The 20,551-nt window shown below is 39.8% G+C and overlaps 2 protein-coding genes across 3 annotated transcripts; both read left to right on the top strand.

The window, feature by feature from the left end:
- Positions 1–6: 6 nt before the first annotated feature.
- Positions 7–17,472, top strand: actn2b (actinin, alpha 2b). The gene is made up of 21 exons (XM_086259157.1): positions 7–335; positions 4,118–4,232; positions 4,345–4,464; positions 4,589–4,675; positions 5,151–5,238; positions 5,531–5,609; positions 8,060–8,141; positions 8,430–8,515; positions 8,684–8,776; positions 9,058–9,288; positions 9,382–9,529; positions 9,759–9,909; positions 12,043–12,151; positions 12,884–13,024; positions 13,306–13,488; positions 13,723–13,857; positions 14,169–14,348; positions 14,471–14,617; positions 16,268–16,333; positions 16,459–16,617; positions 16,799–17,472. Exons 1-21 carry the CDS (start codon positions 210–212, stop codon positions 16,955–16,957), a joined length of 2,685 nt encoding a protein of 894 aa, XP_086115283.1. The 5' UTR covers positions 7–209; the 3' UTR covers positions 16,958–17,472.
- Positions 17,473–18,645: 1,173 nt separating this feature from the next.
- On the top strand, positions 18,646–20,245 carry LOC147316034 (uncharacterized). 2 transcript variants are annotated; one of them, XM_086259160.1, is made up of 5 exons: positions 18,646–19,012; positions 19,094–19,149; positions 19,260–19,457; positions 19,560–19,673; positions 19,776–20,245. In XM_086259160.1, the coding sequence occupies exons 1-5, from the start codon at positions 18,837–18,839 to the stop codon at positions 19,844–19,846; spliced, it is 615 nt and encodes a 204-aa protein (XP_086115286.1). In that variant the 5' UTR covers positions 18,646–18,836; the 3' UTR covers positions 19,847–20,245. The 2 variants fall into 2 exon arrangements, with proteins under 2 accessions (XP_086115286.1, XP_086115285.1); XM_086259159.1 differs by having other exon boundaries at positions 19,260–20,196.
- The last annotated feature ends 306 nt before the right edge of the window (positions 20,246–20,551 follow it).

The raw sequence follows: 20,551 nt of genomic DNA on the forward strand, positions 1-20,551 counted from the left end.
TCTGTTGTTCATCTGTGGCAACCAGGGCCAGACGTCTGTCAGGTCGGGAGGACAAGGGCAAGCGTGAGAGAGTGAGACAAACGAAGGAGCAGCTCTGTGAAAAGAGGAACTTTTTTTTTTTCTGTGCTCGGCAGTTAGACCTAAATCTACAGTCTGAAGGAAAACATTTGAGTTTCGACGTAAAGAAAAAGAAAGAAAATATCGGCAAAATGATGACCCAGGTGGAGACCACGGTGCACTATGATAACGGCTACGAGGATGAGTATATGATCCAGGAGGAAGAGTGGGACAGGGACATGTTACTAGACCCTGCCTGGGAACAACAACAGAGGAAAGTACGTAAAAAATCGTCTGTTTCTGAAAAAAGTCTAAAACTATCGAGCGTTAGCTAATATTATTTTAGAGAGAAATTAAACAGCTTGGTCTTTTCTTACTCAGAATTGTGTAACTTTAGATGTTATGGTAATTTTTTTAATATTTCTATGTAAAAATATATATTTTACATATGTACACAGTAGTACAGTTCATAACTTTGGGCTAACAGTAAAAAAAAAAAAAGTCTTGAGAGACGTTAAGCACGCCGAGTCGGGGAGATAAACTTCCGGTTAACCTTGTCAAAATAAAATCAGTTCAGCGGGTTCATCGCGACAAGTCACGCTGCTGAAGTATTTTGATCTCTTTACTGGACATTTTGTTCTTGGATGTTGGGATAGGGTAGCTGTTATTCGTATCACTGATAGACATTACCCAAAATATAGTTCAGTGAGGTCGGGAGCAAGTTATAGAGGTACACAAGTTATACAACCACAACTACACAGCTTGAATTTTGCCTTAAGAAGTCAGTGGCCGTTGGGGTTACTTCACCCACCTCTGGTAAACGTAACGTTTAGTTTTATTTTTAAAGGTGGCATTGGTTAACCTCCGGTGTGGTCCTCGCTAAGTGCCGCAGACCTGACGCAGATAGGGTCCAGTGCGTGAGGCGTGAGGGACGGATGCGGTGGTGGGTACCAGCTAACAATAGCTGTACCTTCCAGCGGCTCTCCAGACTGCTGCCTCTCCACTGATACGCGAGGAATGCGAGCTGTCAACAGATGCTTCTAACACATGATGACGCTCTTGGGATTAGAATGGACGCTCCATCTAATTTTAACCTCGGGACCAAAAGGCATTAGTAGGGTTAATCCAGTGTCCTTGGTGCGGAATTCTTTTGTTTATAGAAACCACGTAGAAAAATTGTACCAGCACCAACTCGACTCGATATAGCCTCGGCCCCCAACACCGTCAGTTGGTTTTAGGGCTTTAAAAATTGGCTGGGACCTTATACTGCAGCTCTTTGCACAACTGGAGTCCATCAGCTCCTCCATGCCCTTCGTAACCTCCTGTGGCCTGCGCAGGGATGATAAAACTGTATTTTTGGCAACACCAGGCAGCAACACCACAGTCCATATACACAGCTATTTTTTCCACTCTTTATCTAATTTTGAGTTGATAAGTGGTCATTGGAGGGTGGTTTGAGTTTTTTCTGTTCCTTTGTGCCCCAGTTTGACGCTCAATATTAGCACCCACACTGTGCTGCAGCTTCTATTTGTTGAAAATGGAACAAAATTGCTCTATTACTGATATCTATTGTCATTTTTTCCAAAATATTATCTCCTATACCATGGTGCAATTAGCTTATTTTAATTCTAGTTGTGGTTGCTATATATTATTGCTTATATGGAGCCCTTTTTAAATCTATTGCCTAATTCATATGAGTTCATCAAGGAGATTGATGACAGAGCAGAGTAGGCACAGCCAGGGTGCTCGGTTTCATTGAGCGAAAGTGATGAAATGTGACTGATACATAGTGAATATCCTTCATCTAAGTTAAACCAAGTGAAAATAGTCATCCATGATCCGCTGATGTGGCTAGGTCTTTCCAAAATGTTAAGCATCCAGTTCGCTTTTATTTTCCATCCTCCAGGTCTCAGCCTGCCAGCCTCTGACCTAGTGAGCCCCCAAAGGCATCCGTCACTTCAGTGACAGGGTCGGTCCTCACTGGATGTGATTCATAAATATTTTTAGCTTTAATCGTCACCGGGCAGTAGAGGGCGGGGATGCTTGGAAAGTAGGGTTCTGCGACTAGTGGCAGAGCCAGATTTGGAGGACCAGCAGACAAAGTTTTTTTTTACAAGGAAGGCAGCGGCTCATTGTCACACACACACACCCGAGGGACTCACTCAGTGTGGAATGGGGATGGCCTTTACTCTAATGCCTGTAATATTCTGATTTTGCTCCGGCACCTGCGGGGCGAGAAGCTGAGTGGCTGGCTGGGCATGCATATGCAGTCCTCCTGGGTACAAGGTTGTCCGTGGATCAGTGCTGGAAAATCCTAAAATATTTTCCCCATGTCACTCTAGAGTATTTATTTATTCACATATAAATCTAGAAAGTATGCAAGTAAAGTCACAAAAATGTAAAATTAGCTCATTTAAAATGTTCTTCTGTGCTTCTTTTTAGATAGACATCAGCTGTGATCTTTTCCTCTCATGGGCTAAAATCACAATTTTTCTTAAAAGGAAATGAAACTCAAAGGAAAAAGTGCAAAAGTCAACCCAGTTTATCTTTTCACTGAAAACTATTTATTTTTAATAAAATCAGTAAATGCTTTCATTCTCTACTCCTGTTAATGGAGATGAAAGGTAAAATTGAAACATGTTATCAGGAAGTGTAGCATATGCAAATATCACACTACAGCTCGTTGTTTATGTACAATTTTTATCATGTAGTTGATTAGTTCAATGATTCATACATCTAAACATAGAAACTAGGGATGGGCAAAAGTGTAAATATTTAGTACAATTTTGTCTACCAATAATTATTGGGGAAGAAAAAACAAGATGAAACTGTTATTGTGGCGCATCATTTTGCAATACTGCTCCCACATTGCCTTTCAAAACATGCTTGTCCTTCATTTCTGCCCCTCCATAAAAGCCTGAACTCATTCTCTGCCAGACTGTGGCAGATATATTTCAATTTGCATTTATTTCTTTATTTAGAGTGCTGAATTGTAATTAAAGTTCAAGGAAATTCAGTCACTTAAAAGACAATTGTCTTCACTTTTTTAAAGTTTAATTTTCCAAGGTCTACGAATAACCGAGTTTAAATGATCATGATATCAGTACTGACCAACATAAATAATGATTTTTTTTCTTTTGCCATAGTTGGGCAGCCCAAATTGAAACTTGATTTCTATCTAATGATAGTGAGCTGTTGAAATGTTTATATTTTCTGTGTGGCAGAGGGTAATATTTACAACATCCAGATCCATTACTCATCCTTGTGGCATATCTTTCAAATTATTCTAAATGAGAATTTTTAATGTGCCCATCATTCATTCACTCCTGGCTTGTCTCCACACTTCATCGGCAATGCCTGTGCTCTGGAAGAACGGCACACGTGTACTGTGATAGAGCTATCTCCATGCAGCTGTAACATATCAACGTGTCATATTCGAAGTGGCAAAATAGTGACAGAAAGTGACGTGAGGGGAAAACTTGTCCCTCGTCCACGTGACATTTTCACTCATGTTGACGTTCTTCTTCCCCGTCTTTTATCATGAGGCACGGCAGAGCAGTCTAAATTTATCACCTTATATCAGCTGGAATGTGCTCTGTGGTCGGCTCCCAGCTTTCATCCTTACAGTGCTCAGCGTCCATGAACTCTGCTGCTAGCTATTGATAGAGGCTTTATAAAAATAGGCGAAAGACAATGAGCCTGTCTTAACTTGATTTACAGTATTTGAGTTCCAAACATGGAGTACATTTGTTCTGATAGGTGTTAGCTATGGAACCATTGTAGGAAATGTTGAAACTTAACACTAATGTTTAACTAATGGACAATCGACTTGGTTATAGTCCTAAGTGAAGATCCCAGTTTGTTTAGGTTTACTGTAAAGAGGAATAGCTTGTAGTTTAATCCACTAAAAAAGTGATATAAATTTTTAGAAGTGAGTATAACTGCCAGTTAAACAAAAATGCCCCCAAAAGTGAAGAAAACTTAACTGACTGCTGTAAATTTCTTTTCGTTTTTGAGTCAAATCCAATTTTTATTGAGCTGGGAATCCTTTTTCTGTTAGACCTTCACAGCTTGGTGTAACTCCCACCTGAGGAAAGCTGGTGTTCAAATTGAAAACATTGAGGAGGACTTCAGGAATGGACTCAAACTCATGCTGCTGCTGGAAGTTATCTCAGGTTGGAGCACTAAAGAGAGTTTTCATTTTCTTGCCTTTTTTTAGTGTTTCAGTCAGCTTTCTTTCTGTGTCTTATTAGCTGAGGTTATATGCACACCATATTGTGTTTGCAGGAGAGAGGCTACCCAAGCCAGATAGAGGGAAGATGCGGTTTCATAAGATCGCAAATGTTAACAAAGCTTTGGACTTCATCACAAGTAAAGGAGTCAAACTGGTTTCAATAGGAGCCGAAGGTACCTGTGCACGTCCTGTGTATGAATATAATGTAACCATTTAGGGATGCAAGAGTTGGAACCAGGAATTTTTACCTTGTGAAATAATCTGCTGGAGACTAAATATAACACTTTTTTGTTTCAGAGATTGTGGATGGGAATGTAAAGATGACTCTTGGAATGATTTGGACTATAATCCTCCGCTTTGCCATTCAGGACATATCTGTGGAAGGTGAGGTTAGCACACACAGTCCAGGAACATATAGGTGCTTCAAGCTACGTGACAACATACCAAGACCTTTCCTGTAAAATGGGCATTTTCGCATCTGACTGTGCAAATAAGCACAATTAATCCACACATATAGATAGACACAACAGACTGGATTACTTTATTAAATAAAAACCAGCATCCTTCCTGCTTGTTTTTGGCCAGTTTATAAATAAAAGTGCATTTTATGTTCGAGTAAATTAAACATCACTTAAAAAATGCTAAAAATTCCATCATAATTCTGTTGACTTTACTTTGGTGGGTAATAATATATATATTTGCACAAAAAACCCTGCAAACGAAATGAAAACATTGTTATGGAGTTCACTTGTCACAAAAACAAGTTGTATGATATATCAGTGCACAGAATGCTTGTGTAGTATGTGCCAAATGAGAAAGCTGACCACACGTTTAAATGGCAAATACATGTTCTCCTCAGAAACATCTGCCAAGGAAGGGCTTCTACTGTGGTGTCAAAGAAAGACTGCCCCCTACAGGAATGTTAATGTCCAAAACTTCCATGTCAGGTGAGTATGACACACTGTATTGTGACCACTGAATTTAGATCTTGTAAACCAGGTGTCTATAATCTATTATAACATAATGTAGTGGTTGTTAGGTCAATAGGTTCATCTAATAGCATGATATCAATACTAAGTTCTTCTGTAGATGACTTTAGTAATACAAAATATAAAAAGGAGGATAGAGGGTAGCATCAGGGAAATGTTACCACCGCTTTAATGGTGAATATCGGAGCTGGACTCGAGAAATTTCATCTTTATGACCTGACATGTTTATTCTCTGTATTGACTGGTGAAGCTGGAAGGATGGCCTGGCCTTCTGCGCCCTGATTCACAGACACAGACCCGACCTCCTCGACTACTCTAAGCTCAACAAGGTGTTGTGTGGTTTCGCTTGCTGTGTTTCAAGCTTGCACAATAACACTTTGATTTCCACAAACATAAGAAGCACAGTTTTGTCCGCTTTGTGGAAAAGAAGTCTTTATCTACTACTAGAAGATTACACAATTGATCTCTTTACTCTGCTAATAACTCGCTTGCAGTGGTCATCTGTTTGACAAACTAATTTGTGTTTTAACGATCCTGGGGTGTTGTGTTGTGTCTCTTTTGGATATTCTTAGAAATATGTGGCATTTCAAAGGACAAGATCTACATGTTAGTGATTTAATGTGATGTAAGGTGTTTGTAGGAAGTCCGCTGTGTTGTGTTATTAATGTGTTATTTGGCTAATGGTTATAATCCGGCTTTAATTTATGAATGTGTTTCTCTCTATTGTGAGTGCACTCATTTAGTATCGCCTCATGCTTCATTATGCTTAAGCAAATCAGTTTACCTAGCACACAATTTCATCATAATTAGCATGAAAACTGCAACTTTTATTTCAATTTTATTGCTGTGTTTTTGTGCAACCCGCTGCGCCCATTACCAGATTAGATTTAAAAGGCTCCCTTGTTAACAAGGGGTTACCACATGGTGGAAATATATGGCCTCTACACTCTGAAGAGTCTTGACTTTTCTCTGCATTTGAAACCTACTTAATGACTAGAGTATCAGTGTGAAGCATTTTAGGTCAAAAATGTATGTCTCAGTTAAATGTTCTGGTTTAGCAGATGTCCAGGATTCAGGTGAGGGCCTCGGTGAGCTGCTTATTTGCTGCGTGTTTGCAGAGGGCTAGAGAGCACAGCTCACAGCCCTCCCTTGTTCGCCAAGTAGCGATAATACACAAGTAAACTTTTCTCTCCTGGAAGAAGGTGCTGTGTTAGCCAGATGGAAAGGGCAAGGCTGCTATAGGACTATTTGAGGTGTCATGCTTTAACTGCCAGGTGTGAGTTCATAAAAAGATGTTTTTCTTCCCTTTTTAAGCCTTAAAAAAATCACAGCCAGCATAGCTGACCTCACATCAGAACATTTAGTTTGCTCGGGCCATATGTTCCCTGTTACTGTAAATATATAGCAGGGGAACCACCTTGGAAGGATATGAAGAGTGACTTTTCATTCATTTTGTGATCAGAGGCACTCACTTTTCTACACACAGCTGACTGGCCTGACTTGGAGTCAACCCTGAATAGTCACAGAAACATGAGCTTAGTCCCTGCAGAGCGCAGGCTTAGCTTTACCTCTGCCATTGTCCATGCTGTCACGTCGTATTCCCCATTTAGAGGCCACCGGTGCACATAAAAGTCAGGAAGACATCTATACGCATTACACTCATAACATCACAGTGATACTTATTAATCGCCGCAAGGACGGTGATACTTTTATTAGAAAATAATGAAAGTATATACAATGATTCAAATGGACAATGTAAACAAACCATGCTGGCTAGTAATATACTTCAGTACACTATTTCTTGCTACAGCCTTTTATTCACACTTTTTGTGTCTTTGAGATCCATGTTCACACACTCAGTCACACCTGAACTTCAGTTCTGCTCATGCTGCTTGGAGACAGTTGCATTGTGCATCAGGCAACCTTTGAATCTGGCTCCAGGTGAGCGAGTTTGTTAAGCCTGTTGAGACAGCTCTTGTCAGGGACACATACACAGACACACACACAGAAGGCTCGAGGTATTCTTATTTCCATTCCTCTATGCCATCAGTTTACCACCCAATCCATCTATCTATCTTTCTTGTACCGGATATGTGAGCAGCTGCCCCTGTCATGTTGTGCACCACCCCTACCCTCTACCTTTGAGGAACAGCGGTACAGTGATAGGGACAGCAGCATGATAGTATGATTCCTTTACCCCTTTGCACTCTTAGTGACAGCCCCATCAGCAGCAGAGGGGTTCACTGTCAGCTTTTGGCTCAAGGCACAACTCCTGTCCTGTCAAACACTTGTATTTTCCTGTCACAGTAACTAGTATGAAAAAGGAGGAATGCATTTCTTTAAAACAATTCCATTAAAAAATAAGAAGAGGTATAGAGAGTAATAAACATCTGCTGGTTATAGATTATTAAATGCTTCCCCTTTCATCATCTCTTATGCAACAGACTAAAACAGCAATTCCTTAATCAAACAAAGAAAAAAAATCAATCATATTCATAATAAAGGGCAGATGGAGATAAATAAATGGTATTTATTTGAGACATAACTGACCTTTCCTGTGAATGTGATCTAATCAACAAATAAAGAATTAAACTGGTATTAAAGTTCTTTGGAAACTAAGAGATGTAATTTCTAAGGTTTTGCAAGGATCTAGTTGAGGGCTAGTAAATGTGCATGTAGATTATATGACCATCACATGTTTTGTGCCTTGATTGCATGGATTTCAGTGGTGTTGTAAGTGTGGCACTGGTGTACAGTGATGTTCTGTGTTCTTATTTAGGATGATCCTCTGGGGAACTTGAACCTGGCTTTTGACATAGCAGAAAAACACCTGGACATTCCAAAAATGCTGGATGCAGAGGGTAATATTTTATGTAGTGGAAAAATATGAGTTTTTTGTGTCCTGTTTATGGTAATGGGTGCTAACAATGTATATCTATTGTTTTGGATGAATCTCCTTCACAGGGGTCCAAATATCAACCACATAGATTTCTGTCACATATAATTATCTTCATATCTAACTGCATTTTTGTTATGTCTGAACGGAAGTGAAAACCATAAAAAATATCTCCTTCTATTATCTAATGTAGCTGTAGTTTCCTTTAAATTCTTTCTGCCACCTTGACTTTTCATCCCTCTTCATGCCACAGATATCATCAACACCCCCAAGCCCGATGAGAGAGCCATCATGACCTATGTGTCCTGCTTTTACCATGCTTTTGCTGGAGCTGAGCAGGTAGTTTTGTCTGTCTTTTTTTCAATAGCACCATGTTATTCTGAGAATATCAAAAAAATAAAAAATATATATATACTCAGTTTGATTTAGACACAGCACACTGATTAAAAATCCTTGCCATCTTAGTTCTCTGATCTAATTACATTATTATTGTCCCCGTGCTCTCAGGCGGAGACTGCTGCCAACAGGATCTGTAAGGTGCTTGGAGTAAACCAAGAGAATGAGAAACTGATGGAAGAATATGAGAGACTGGCCAGTGAGGTAAAGTTTAAATATAATGATGGCACTTTGTGTCATGAAAGATTTTTCAAAGTGATGTGCTTTTTGGATAACAGTGATTAAGGTACAGTATTAGTACATTTTTGTTTGTCCTCTGTTTATTATGGGCTGTTCAAATTAAAAGTTCAAAAACAAAATTTTCTCTCTCTACTCAAATATCTCACTGATGTTACAAACTGAGATCCATCTGCTGGAAAAATCAATTATTTATCACCACTCTCTTGCCACTCCACTTATTCCCATGTTGTCCTTGTGTTTTCCAGCTGCTGGAGTGGATCCGCCGCACCACTCCCTGGCTGGAGAATCGGACCCCAGAGAAGACCATGGCAGAGATGCAACGGAAGCTGGAGGACTTCAGGGACTACAGACGCCAGCACAAGCCCCCGAAAGTGCAGGAGAAGTGCCAGCTGGAAATTAACTTCAACACCCTTCAGACCAAGTTGCGCATCAGCAACCGGCCTGCCTTTATGCCCTCTGAGGGGAAGATGGTATCTGTAAGTCACAACTTCATATTCATTCATTCATGATTGAGTCTTGCGATCAGTTCTGTTGTGGTTCAGACACTAAAGATTGCATTGTGTTGACAGGATATAGCCAGTGCATGGCAGGGTCTGGAGCAGGCAGAGAAAGGGTACGAGGAATGGCTTCTTACAGAGATCCGTAGGCTTGAGAGGGTGGACCACCTTGCAGAAAAGTTTCGCCAAAAAGCAACTAATCATGAGAACTGGGCCAGCGGTCAGTTGTAGTTTGTGTATTTACCTTTTTGATTGCTGTTGATGTGTCTATAGGTCCACGTGTTTATCTTGGCCAAGCACTTTATATAGAGTGCATTTTACTGTTTAGATTTCCTCATAATGAAATGTTATTGAAGGTTAATTTCTGCATCTGTAATGACCAGATAAGGACTGTTTTTAGTAGAACCTTATTATTATCTCAATATTCCTTTTTCATATGTGACATTCAGGTAAAGAGCTGTTCCTTTCCCAGAAGGACTACGAAACAGCCACACTGACAGAAATCAGAGCACTGCTTCGAAAACACGAGGCCTTTGAGAGTGACTTGGCAGCCCACCAGGACAGAGTGGAGCAGATTGCTGCCATTGCACAGGAACTAAAGTATGCACTCCCAACAGCAGATGTATGCAGTCACGTATCACCGAAATCCAGGACAGGAGAAATAATAGTAAAGTCAATGAAATTAATCTTGTTTTTTCTTTCATGCACACTTCATGCACAAATGCACATGCATTGTTTTTTGGCTTTAGACCCAGTACAACCCACCGGTGATTACTGGGTTAAATTATGGGTGACAAGCAATAGAGGTCACTGCTGTCCTCTCACACAGAAAATAAGCTATGGTTCATGCATCTCAAATGCATGTGAATTAACTGTTAACCACTTAAGAACCACTAGATGCCAAGGCAGAGGTTAGGTAGCTATTAGAGGTATTCTTAGTTAAGATTTTAAGTACTCAGAAATGAGAAAGGTGTGGCTCATGGGACTTCTGAGATTTTTTTCAATCAGTGCACAATGATAGATGTGAATACAGAGCGTTTGTTGTTTTATATTTGAAAACACTGAGGAAAAAAGAGAAGGAATCAGTTATTGAGGGATAGCTCAGTAGGTAGAGTGTTTGCACCATGATCCCCCCCAATCAGGGATTCAAATCCACCGAACGGCTACACTGAGATACCCTTTGGTAGGTGCCCGGTGCTTCACTGAGTGAATGGGTTAAATGCAGAGGACTAAGCAATTTCCTATGGGATTAATAAAGTATACATTATTATTATTGACCAAAATGCTGGTTTTCTGTTAAAAGTAAGACTAAAACTTCACTGAGATCATAATGCGCTGGGATGCAGTCATATTTTCAAAGTTATTATGTGAACACATACCTTAAATATTATTTCCTCCTAGGCTGGAAAGAGACTGATCCTGTTAAGGATGTGGTCTCTAACACAGAGGTGCATGCTGTCCTTCTCTTTGGCTCACTCTCTCCTCCACCTACTGACACAAATGATACGGCTGTCTCATTTTTGCATAATCCAGCGAGTTCAGAAGTAAATTCTATACCTGAAGCTAATTCTGTGTAATGATTTACTGGAACCTACTCAGTCTCTGGAGCAACTCAACCTAGCCCAGTTATATGCTTTCCTTCACCTCTATTTCATGCAGGTGATGAAGGAAATTTTGAACACAGTAAGGGTGGGAAACCTGTGAGCTTGATTTTGCACTACATCTCTCTTTTGAACCTTTTACCAACCTGGTGAGTTGAGTTGCTATGCAGCTATCTATGACCATCTAGGTGAAGACAGAGAAACAAAGACCAAGGCTTTCTGCCAGTGCCTCCATATGTATATCCACATGCCAACCATTATGCCTCAGCTGGGGAAGCTTCACAATACCATGAGACACCATTTGGCGCAAAGCCGCACTACCTCTTTGTGATTCGTCAGCTTCTTCATTACACAGTGCCACATTTACATGCTGAACACGAGGCTAGCAGAGTTCATCAGAATAATGTCTGCCGTGAGAGATACCATCTCCCAGCCATCTTCAGCCACCCCCACTGGGACACAGGTTACCAGTGGACCTCCACTGCACACAAGACTCTACCAAAGACAAAAAGCATTTTTAATTTTTGTTTTTTTCAAATAGCTTGAAGCGGTCTGGGGTTAAGGCAACTCTTATTCCTGTAGTTTACCGTATGGTGTATTTTGACCTTTTCCATTGAATGACATCTCAATAAAATGCTACATGAACCCTGTTCACTGTTTTCCTTTGAGGTCACTTATACTTTCACCTAAAAGTGCAGCTTCAGATGCTCATCCAGGGAAAGCAGTGACAGAGTCTCAACACTGTGATGATTTTGGTGGTGCATTTTCTGTAAATGAGTGCCTAAACCTGAATACTAATTCAAGCAGTTTTAAACGCTCTGAAGTTCAAAGCCAAGAGCCCTTTTTTCTTCCAAGACTGAGCTGAATATGTTCTGTTTTTTCATGTGTTAAACTTTAATTTAAAGTCATCTTGCAGTCCTCATTATTATTTATTATAGCTATTTGCTCTCAAATTTTCTTTTCTTTGTTGTTTTACCTCAACTTAATACAGTTTTCTCATGCAGTAGGATTTACATATCTATATCATACTATATATTCTGTATACCACAACTCTAACCAGTGCTGGTGGGTGGATGGGGCTCTGTTTTCCAGAAGTAAAAATGGCACAACAGGTTTATTTTTCTTTTCCTAGTGAGTTGGACTACCATGATGTTGCTGCTGTTAACCAGCGCTGCCAAAGCATCTGTGACTTATGGGACAAGCTGGGAACGCTGACTCAGAAGAGGAGAGAGGCACTGGAGGTAAGAACAAAATTTCACTTGTGAGTGTATGACTGAAGGGGATTTATGGCAAAGGCTTTAGGTATTAATCCATTATAGCTGTAGAGATCTTAAAAGTTCTCAAGTTCTTTGTATATATTAAGTCCCCACAAGAGTGTGCTAATGTTCTACGCATTGAACTACCATCAAACGCCAGCTCAATTAAAATTTTAGTCAAAGCATTTTAGATGTCTGTCACTGATGTGAGTGTTGAAGAGACAAGTGATTGAAGGGGACAGATAACTGGATCCCCTCTAAAATCCCTGCCCCGCATAGAAAGGTAAAATAGAAGGGTAGAGGGGATAAAAGAGATATGGATGTAGATGTCATATCCAGAAAGCAACTGGCTAAAAGCCCACTAGCCACTTCCTCTGAGCCATACTGGCCATTCCAGACCCACAAATGTGTGAGGGCCTGGGAAAAGGGCCAAGGATTAAGTCTGAATGACAGGAACAGGGGGCTGTTTATCTCCATCTTCTACTTCCAACTATCTCCCATTGAGGGGAGGGACTCTGTCAGGAACAACCAAGCCAGACTTGGGAGCTGGGGTTAACAAGTCAAAGAAAGTTATGCACACTGCCATCATTCTCAAAACAGGTGAGAGGGTGTTTAAGTCATGCTAAAGCGTAACGCTGAGCTGTGATTAGATATTGTGACAATTTTAGGATTTCAACATTTATAAAACATGTCTGTTATGTTTTGTAATCCTCTCAGCGCACAGAGAAACTGCTGGAAACCATTGATCAGTTGTTCCTAGAATTTGCTAAGAGGTCTGCTCCTTTCAACAATTGGATGGAAGGAGCGATGGAGGATCTGCAGGACATGTTTATAGTGCATACTATTGAAGAGGTTCAGGTAAGTTTACTATATTCTGAGGAGAGCAGCCTTTGGCATTAAGTGCTTATAATGTGATCACAGTGTAATTTTACAGTTTTTCATATAAGCCCATTTAATGGATTCCTCGTGATTGGGTTTCATAATATATAATGTTGTGTTGAAAAAACAAAAATGCTATATAGTGCGCAATGTTTCTATTTGTCACACCCTAAAAAAAACAGCACATAATGTTATCTCTTGGGACAAAATTGACATTTCCATAAAATTTCAACACTTTCCTCTCCTGCTTCCCCTTCCAGAGTCTAATCGCAGCTCATGAGCAGTTCAAAGCTACTCTTCCCGAGGCAGATTCAGAGAGACAGGCCATCTTGGGAATCCACAATGAGGTGCAGAAAATTTCACAGAGCTATGGGATCAAGGCCAGCTTTATCAACTCTTACAGCACTATCACAACTGAAGAGCTTCTCAACAAGTGGGAAAAGGTAGCTACAGTTTTCAAACTGATTTATAGACTCAGAGAGTATATTAAAGGGTAGTCATAGAGATAGTGGACATAAGAGAACACTATCATTGTTTACTAATACTGATATTTTATGACAGAGGAGTCAGCAATCGCTTAGTAAGTTTGCAATCCAAATCACTATCTCTTAATAAAAATGTAATTTATACAACCAGCAATAATGTATCTGTTCTGTGTATCTGTGCATGTTTTCTAGGTGAAAAGGCTGGTTCCTCAGAGAGATAGTGCCCTCCAGGAGGAGATGGCACGCCAGCATGCCAACGAAAGGCTGAGACGGCAGTTTGCTGCCCAGGCTAATTTGATTGGGCCCTGGATACAGACCAGGATGGAGGTTCAGTATACAGGCTTAATAAGCAAATTCTACATTAATCAAATAAAGTCTGAAATGGAAGAGGATTATTTTCTAATTCATTGTACTTAGACAAGTAGAATAGCAGTTTCATTCCTGATGATGATGATATCTGAATAATACAAAGTAAATTTACTCAGGATATATTTATACACACATGTATGGCTCTTTGCAGATTCAGTAAGCAAACCCTCTTCATGACCAGTTTTGATCATAAGATGGGGCTCTTAGAGCCCCATCTTATGATCAAACGAGCTTACGAGCTAACCTCGTGGCATGTACCGTCCTAACAGGAAATAGGGCGCTGCTCCCTGGAGATAGGAGGCACCTTGGAGGACCAGATGACCCAGCTGAAGCAAATCGAGCATGTCATAGTTGCTTATAAACCCAATATTGACAAGTTAGAGGGAGACCACCAGCTAATCCAGGAGTCACTTGTGTTTGATAACAAACACACCAACTACACCATGGAGGTACTGGAAATTGAGTTTTATAGCTACATATACATAGAAAAATACATTGATTCTTAAAGTAGGTTTGTCAACATAAACTTGGATTTCCAGAGTCTTTTAACATTTCTGGTCTGTCAACACAGCACATCCGTGTTGGGTGGGAGCTGCTCCTCACAACCATCGCCCGAACTATCAATGAGATTGAGACCCAGATCCTGACCCGGGATGCTAAGGGCATCAGTCAGCAGCAGATGAATGAGTTCAGATCGTCTTTCAACCACTTTGACAGGGTACAGCGTTTTGCCATTTCAAATTCAAATTCAAATTCAAATTTTATTTGTCACGTACACAGTCATACACAGTACGATATGTAGTGAAATGCTTGGACAACTGCTCGTGACCTAAAGAAAACAAAAAAGGAAAAGGCTATGAATAAGATAGGAAATAAATATGAAAAATTAAAAAGGGTAAATTTAACTAAGAAGGAATAAAATATAAATTAAGGTTAAAAATGAAATAACTGTACAACACAAATTAGAATGAAGGGTAAATTTAACTGGGAAGAATAAGATAAAATATATAAATTAAAGTTGAAAATAAAATAACTGTACAACAAAATACACAATATAGAACTATATAAGAATGTATGAAGAACTAATGTTCCCTGACCAGGAATCGAACCCGGGCCGCGGCGGTGAGAGCGCCGAATCCTAACCACTAGACCACTAGAGCCATTTTCTGCCTATTCCAGTGGCCGATGTAAAGCAATCTCAGTAGCTCAGAAGAAGAGCAGGGGGTAGCCCAGTTTTGAGAGATGTGTCTTGAGCTTATGAGCATCAAAACCCAGGTGTTAACTCTTATGTGGTATTTGTGACATCCATAAACTGTATAAAACACGGATGTAGCGACAGCAGCTTTACATGTTGGTCAGTGCAGTCTCTCTGTAAAGCTGGGTGTTTTTGGCACTGCCGTCTCAGTATTTTGTAACGTTATGTGGTGAGCGAGGATTGGATCTCTCTATGAAGCTGAGCAACACTGCATGCTCATTAGCTAATGACTTGTGATTGATGAACCAATGAGCATACCGTTTTATCTTCCTTCCTCACTCTAATGGGGACCATAATTTACAAATTATGTTTTAGTTATTTACTTGAAGCTAGCAGTTGTGCCCATAAAGTCTGGCTGTAAACCTGCATGAAAAAGAAAGCAGGTTTAAACTTCATTGGCTTTACTTTTCAGATCTAGAAGCTACATCCATGTTTTAAATACTGTCTCTGATACTTGCTAAATCCCATCCAGTTCAAAGTGCAATCTTCTGCACTCACCCCTATATTTAATATGAAGGTTGGTCAGGACTAAAGGTGAAGATTAAACATTTTTACTGGTATCTTGCTGTGAAAGTATTAAAATATCTAAGTATTTCTCTCTATATATATATTTGGTTAAGATTATTTTTATATAGTAAAACTTCAATGATAGATGACTTACTCAAGCATGTCTCAAACGTATTCAAGTCACATCTGTACAGCCACATACTGGTTCCCCTCACCATGATGGAGTAACAGCTTGGATAATACACCCAACAAATTCCAATCTCATTACAAAACTGACAATGCTGCAGCTTTTTGTGATTGATAAGAATGCTTTGGATCTGTGTTTCCAACTTCCATGCGCCCAGTTTCAGTGTGAATGCACGTGCATGTGCCATATTAGCCTTTAAGCTTTTTTATCATGAAATCTTCAACTTTTATCAAAAAAAGCCAAAAGATGAGGAAACTGAAATATACAGCTGTTTTCCTCTTTGTAACTTATTTTATAGCAGAGCAGCCTGTCTCATAAAATTCATGTTGAGGGTATATTGAATGCTTATGACATTTGGTATTCAGTCTTTTCTGTATTTCTCTGACAACACTTTCTGAAATTTGGTGTCTGGTTTGTAGAAGAAGAACGGAGCAATGGAAACAGATGACTTCAGAGCCTGCCTCATCTCCATGGGATATGACTTGGTAAGGCGCTTCACTGTTATTTGGATGCAGCTGTGTTATTAGTAAATTCTGCAATTGTTTGATTTTCACACATACAGTCACACATACATGCAGTCATTATGGGTCTTCATTCACGCCTATTTCAGGGAGAGGTGGAGTTTGCTCGCATAATGATGCTGGTAGACTCCAATGCTACGGGAATCGTTTCCTTCCAGTCTTTCATCGACTTTATGACCAGAGAGACTGCTGATACAGACACTGCCGAGCAGGTTGTGGCATCCTTCCGGATCCTCGCTGCTGATAAGGTGTGTATGGGGCTTACTGGCATATGGGCAGATATTTTTAGCATAAGCTATTCCTGTCATTATTTCCAGGGATTTGCCACGTCATACTGATTTACGATGTACTTTTTTGTAGATGAGAAACAAATTAAAACAGAAAATGGGAGTAAGAATCTGAAATGCAATTACCTTTCCACGTCCACAGCCTTATATACTTGTAGAGGAGCTCAGGAGAGAACTTCCCCCTGAACAAGCAGAGTATTGCATCATGAGGATGCCACCCTACGCTGGTCATGGAGCACCACCCGGGGCACTGGACTACACTGCCTTCTCCACTGCCCTCTATGGAGAGAGCGATCTTTAACCTGACCAGAAAACCTTTCATCCACCATCCATTAACCTCTCCTCTGCTTTCCCACCCTCCCTCCCTCCCCTCCATCTCATGGTGAAGTTAAGGAATCTATAATGCAAGTTGGATCAAATATACCAAATGGAATGAAAGTCTTTATTGATTAGTTTTCTGACACATTACTCATGCTGAGCATTGTTCTGTTTCTTTAGTACTCATCTTGTGCTGTCTGGCAGAAGATGCTTCCCAAAACATAGAAATAATGATGAAAAAATTGAAATTAGAAGCAATTCAATTTGATTTTTTTTTTGCTTGTGTGGTATGATGATTTGGTTCAGGATCGTGGAATTTAGGTAAAACTGGAAGATACAGGAAATAAAGGAGATTAGTTAGTCATACACCAAAAGGATCGTGGTGTTTCAGTAATTTTTCTGTAAAGAAAATAGTCATTTTTGGCAAGCAATGTTGTGTATTGTTTTATTTTTCCCCACAGTACACTTGTTTTGGGAATAAAATCTTCTGATAAGGCATTTTGACATGCTTCAAGTGAATTACAGTTTGCAAAAGCAATTTCAGACCTACTGCCATCCATCAATAAACAGTGTGTTCCCCAAAAGGCCAAAAATATGCAGTACCAACAGAAGACAAATCGAAAACCACACGAAGGCAAAAGTAAATGTTTGCTCAGTGCTTTGAAAGCTGAAAACACTGTAGACTAAATGTGCAGTATTCACTAATGGTAAGATCAAACATTTGTTGGGTAGTGACAAACTCTAATGCTTACATGTGTCTGGAAAAATGGACAGTAAATTTCAAGAACTGCACATATAATAAATATCAACTATAATACAACAGGTGGTGCCATCATGGAAAAAATGGCCTAACAATACTAGACTTTGTGGCTGTGGTGTTTATCGAAATCCTTTATTTGTCCAGAAGCTTCCCATTAATTTCAATTAGTAGTAGTTTTCCATGGTAAGCTGAAAAAACCCCAAAGGATCTCAATGTCATATTTATCTTTAAATTGCATTTGAGGAAATTACTGTAAAATGTGGGACAAGAATATTATACTCATGTTCCATACTGTTTGAACATGAAATTTTAAAATTGAGTGGTATTTAAAAATATGGTGATGACAGTGATTTGAGACTAATATAATAAAAAAAATAGGCTGGTAAAGTTGTCTTTATTTGATGCTCTAAATAATTAAAAAAGCATCATCATTGAATACTCTACACAGACTGAGCTAAAACATGCCAGAACATACATCCAGTCCAGTCAATATGATTTCAGGTGCAAGCTTTTCCTTTCAAAAGAGAAATATTTCTGGTGTAACTTGTGAGCTCTGACTCTGACACCTCTGATCTCTATAGGTGATGTTCTTATTTTTGGCAGAGACATGGATTTGTTGTATTGATCTAAAACTTCAGGTAGTAAAAACACCTTAAAGAGAAAACAGCTGGCTCCAGTATGACTCTGTTCAGTAAGTTACACTTTGTGCTCCAAGATAATGGATTCATTAAATAAACTTTATAATGCAGCCATTTATTTCAAATGGTGAATGTGTTTCTTTTTATGTTTGTCACCAGATGGGGGGAAAGGCCATAATCCACATGTAAACAAGTCCCTGGACAAGAATCTCAAACTGTAAATTTTAGTGGATGCGGATTAATTAGATATAGATATTCCTAAATTTGTATGGGTTGTGCTGCAAGCGAAGAAGTAGTACGTCAATTTGAAGTCAATATGAAGTCAATATGCAAATACATCCAATGGAGGGACTTGGTCTTTCATGACATTTACTCTTCCTCCTCAATTCCATTTTTCTTCTGCTACATGGTTAGCAGTTCATCCCTACCACTCGAGTATATATGCCATCTGAACGGTTAATGGTATGGTTAATTGGCCTGCTATGATTTTCAGTCAGCAGTCAATGATGGGCAGCTGTGTGTTGTTACCTCCTCATTCTGGAATTGGCCAAGGAGGGTTTGCCATTTCATATTTAACCAGCACTCAGATGAGGCTATTTATGCAGCTGACAAGCAAAATGGGTTCTTGGGTTCTTGTAAGGTAGCGTGTGGGTAAATAATTATATGCACTTATTCACAAATGTTCATGTTTTAGTGCTTATGACCCTTTTCCCCCCTACAGTCAGTTACCATTCATTGCACTCTTGAGCTGGAACGTGCATGGCTTTCCTGCTAAAGGTAGGAATACACCTTAATGAGATTATAAATCTTATAGATGCTTATTTTAAAAAATATATATATATCACATGGTTCCTTGGTTTAAACTTACTGTAGATATTTTTCTCTAGATTGGGGCCTGCCTAATCCCAATGATGGTGGGTTCTATAACATAGAGGCACAGCCTCTCCTCCATTATGATTCCCTCCCAGGTGCCCCACCTGTTCCTGCTGATCCAAATGACCCTGCTGTGTCATTCATGCATGACCCAGTAAGGTTGGGAACCTCTAGAGTTCAAACCTTGCCACCCAACTTCAGGGCAACTCCAGGTGGGCTTGGTGAACCTTCTGGTTTTGGTCCTGTGGAAGACTCTACACCTACCTTGTTGTCTGGAACATCTCACCTGAGGCCTGATTTTGGCTTTTCTCCAGCTCAGCTTGAAACGGGTCAACTTGGTCATGATGAAGGGAATCTTGATTATAGTAACTCAGAAAGGGGAACCCATGGGCTGGGCTCTACAACTTCCTTCCAGTCTGGTGCGTTGAGTAAGTATGTAGCCACCTATGAGCATGGAAATTCAGAGAGGGAAACGGAAGATTATTTTCCACCAGTGTTACATGCCTATCCTTTTGCTTTACCTGGAACAGTTTCGCAATACTACCTCAGACCTGCACTACCTGTTGACTGGTTAGCACCTTTATGGTACGGTGTCCACTAAGATACATCTGCATTGCTCAAACCCAGGTTCCCAGTGGTCACAAGACTGTAAAAGTACTTTTGGTTCTTCAAATAATTGAAGCGTTCTAGGATCTCTGTAATTCAATTCCCAGTTTCTGTAAATTTTGGCATAGTCATGTTTGCCTGGCATGAAACAGAAGAAATAAAATACTGCATGAACACTTGACTGTGACGGTTTGAGATCAAAACACTGTATAGATATACTATTTATGCGTCTTTCTAAGAATATGTACTAATATGTATTACTTACCTTTTTTTTTCCTTTCTGGGATTCTTGCTATTTTTGAGGTTCTGAATAATGAGTCATAAAACCCAAAATGCATATCTTAGTTTGCACTGACCAGTCAATACACAAACTCATGATGGAAAGCTCCCCTAGTAAATGAAGTAGCTAGCTCAGCTATTAGATATGCTCTTCAGTGCATGTCATCTACATAGCTACAGGTATTAAACTCAAACAGCTGGAAGCAACACAACTTCAGCTCCTCTATTTATCAGATCAGGATTAGGCTATTCGATGAAGCCTAACTTGTATCTGCAGTACTTGAGCAGATAAATTGCCTTTAGGGGGCCACAAAGCTTCACCTTGTTTGGACAGATTTGGGTAGCAGGAGGAGTAGAGTAGTGTCACGTGCCAGAAACATGAAAGTTGGCAAGCGTTGTCTCAGTCTTTGTTGAAACTAGT

This window comes from Aulonocara sp. 'chitande type north' Nkhata Bay, linkage group LG13, assembly GCF_057382095.1.
Source record: "Aulonocara sp. 'chitande type north' Nkhata Bay isolate Kocher_YH1m ecotype deep benthic linkage group LG13, A_spYH_male_GT1.1, whole genome shotgun sequence".
NCBI classification, from domain to species: domain Eukaryota; kingdom Metazoa; phylum Chordata; class Actinopteri; order Cichliformes; family Cichlidae; genus Aulonocara; species Aulonocara sp. 'chitande type north' Nkhata Bay.

Bases quoted from the DNA above. Each gene is read 5' to 3' on its own strand.
- actn2b (XM_086259157.1), top strand. From the start codon at position 210: ATGATGACCCAGGTGGAGACCACGGTGCACTATGATAACGGCTACGAG. The intron at 4,233-4,344 runs GTTGGAGCACTA...TTGTGTTTGCAG, and splicing joins GCTGCTGGAAGTTATCTCAG to GAGAGAGGCTACCCAAGCCA. The intron at 14,349-14,470 runs GTACTGGAAATT...CTGTCAACACAG, and splicing joins ACACCAACTACACCATGGAG to CACATCCGTGTTGGGTGGGA.
- LOC147316034 (XM_086259159.1), top strand. From the start codon at position 18,837: ATGGTTAATTGGCCTGCTATGATTTTCAGTCAGCAGTCAATGATGGGC. The intron at 19,013-19,093 runs GTAGCGTGTGGG...TCCCCCCTACAG, and splicing joins GGTTCTTGGGTTCTTGTAAG to TCAGTTACCATTCATTGCAC. The intron at 19,150-19,259 runs GTAGGAATACAC...ATTTTTCTCTAG, and splicing joins GCATGGCTTTCCTGCTAAAG to ATTGGGGCCTGCCTAATCCC.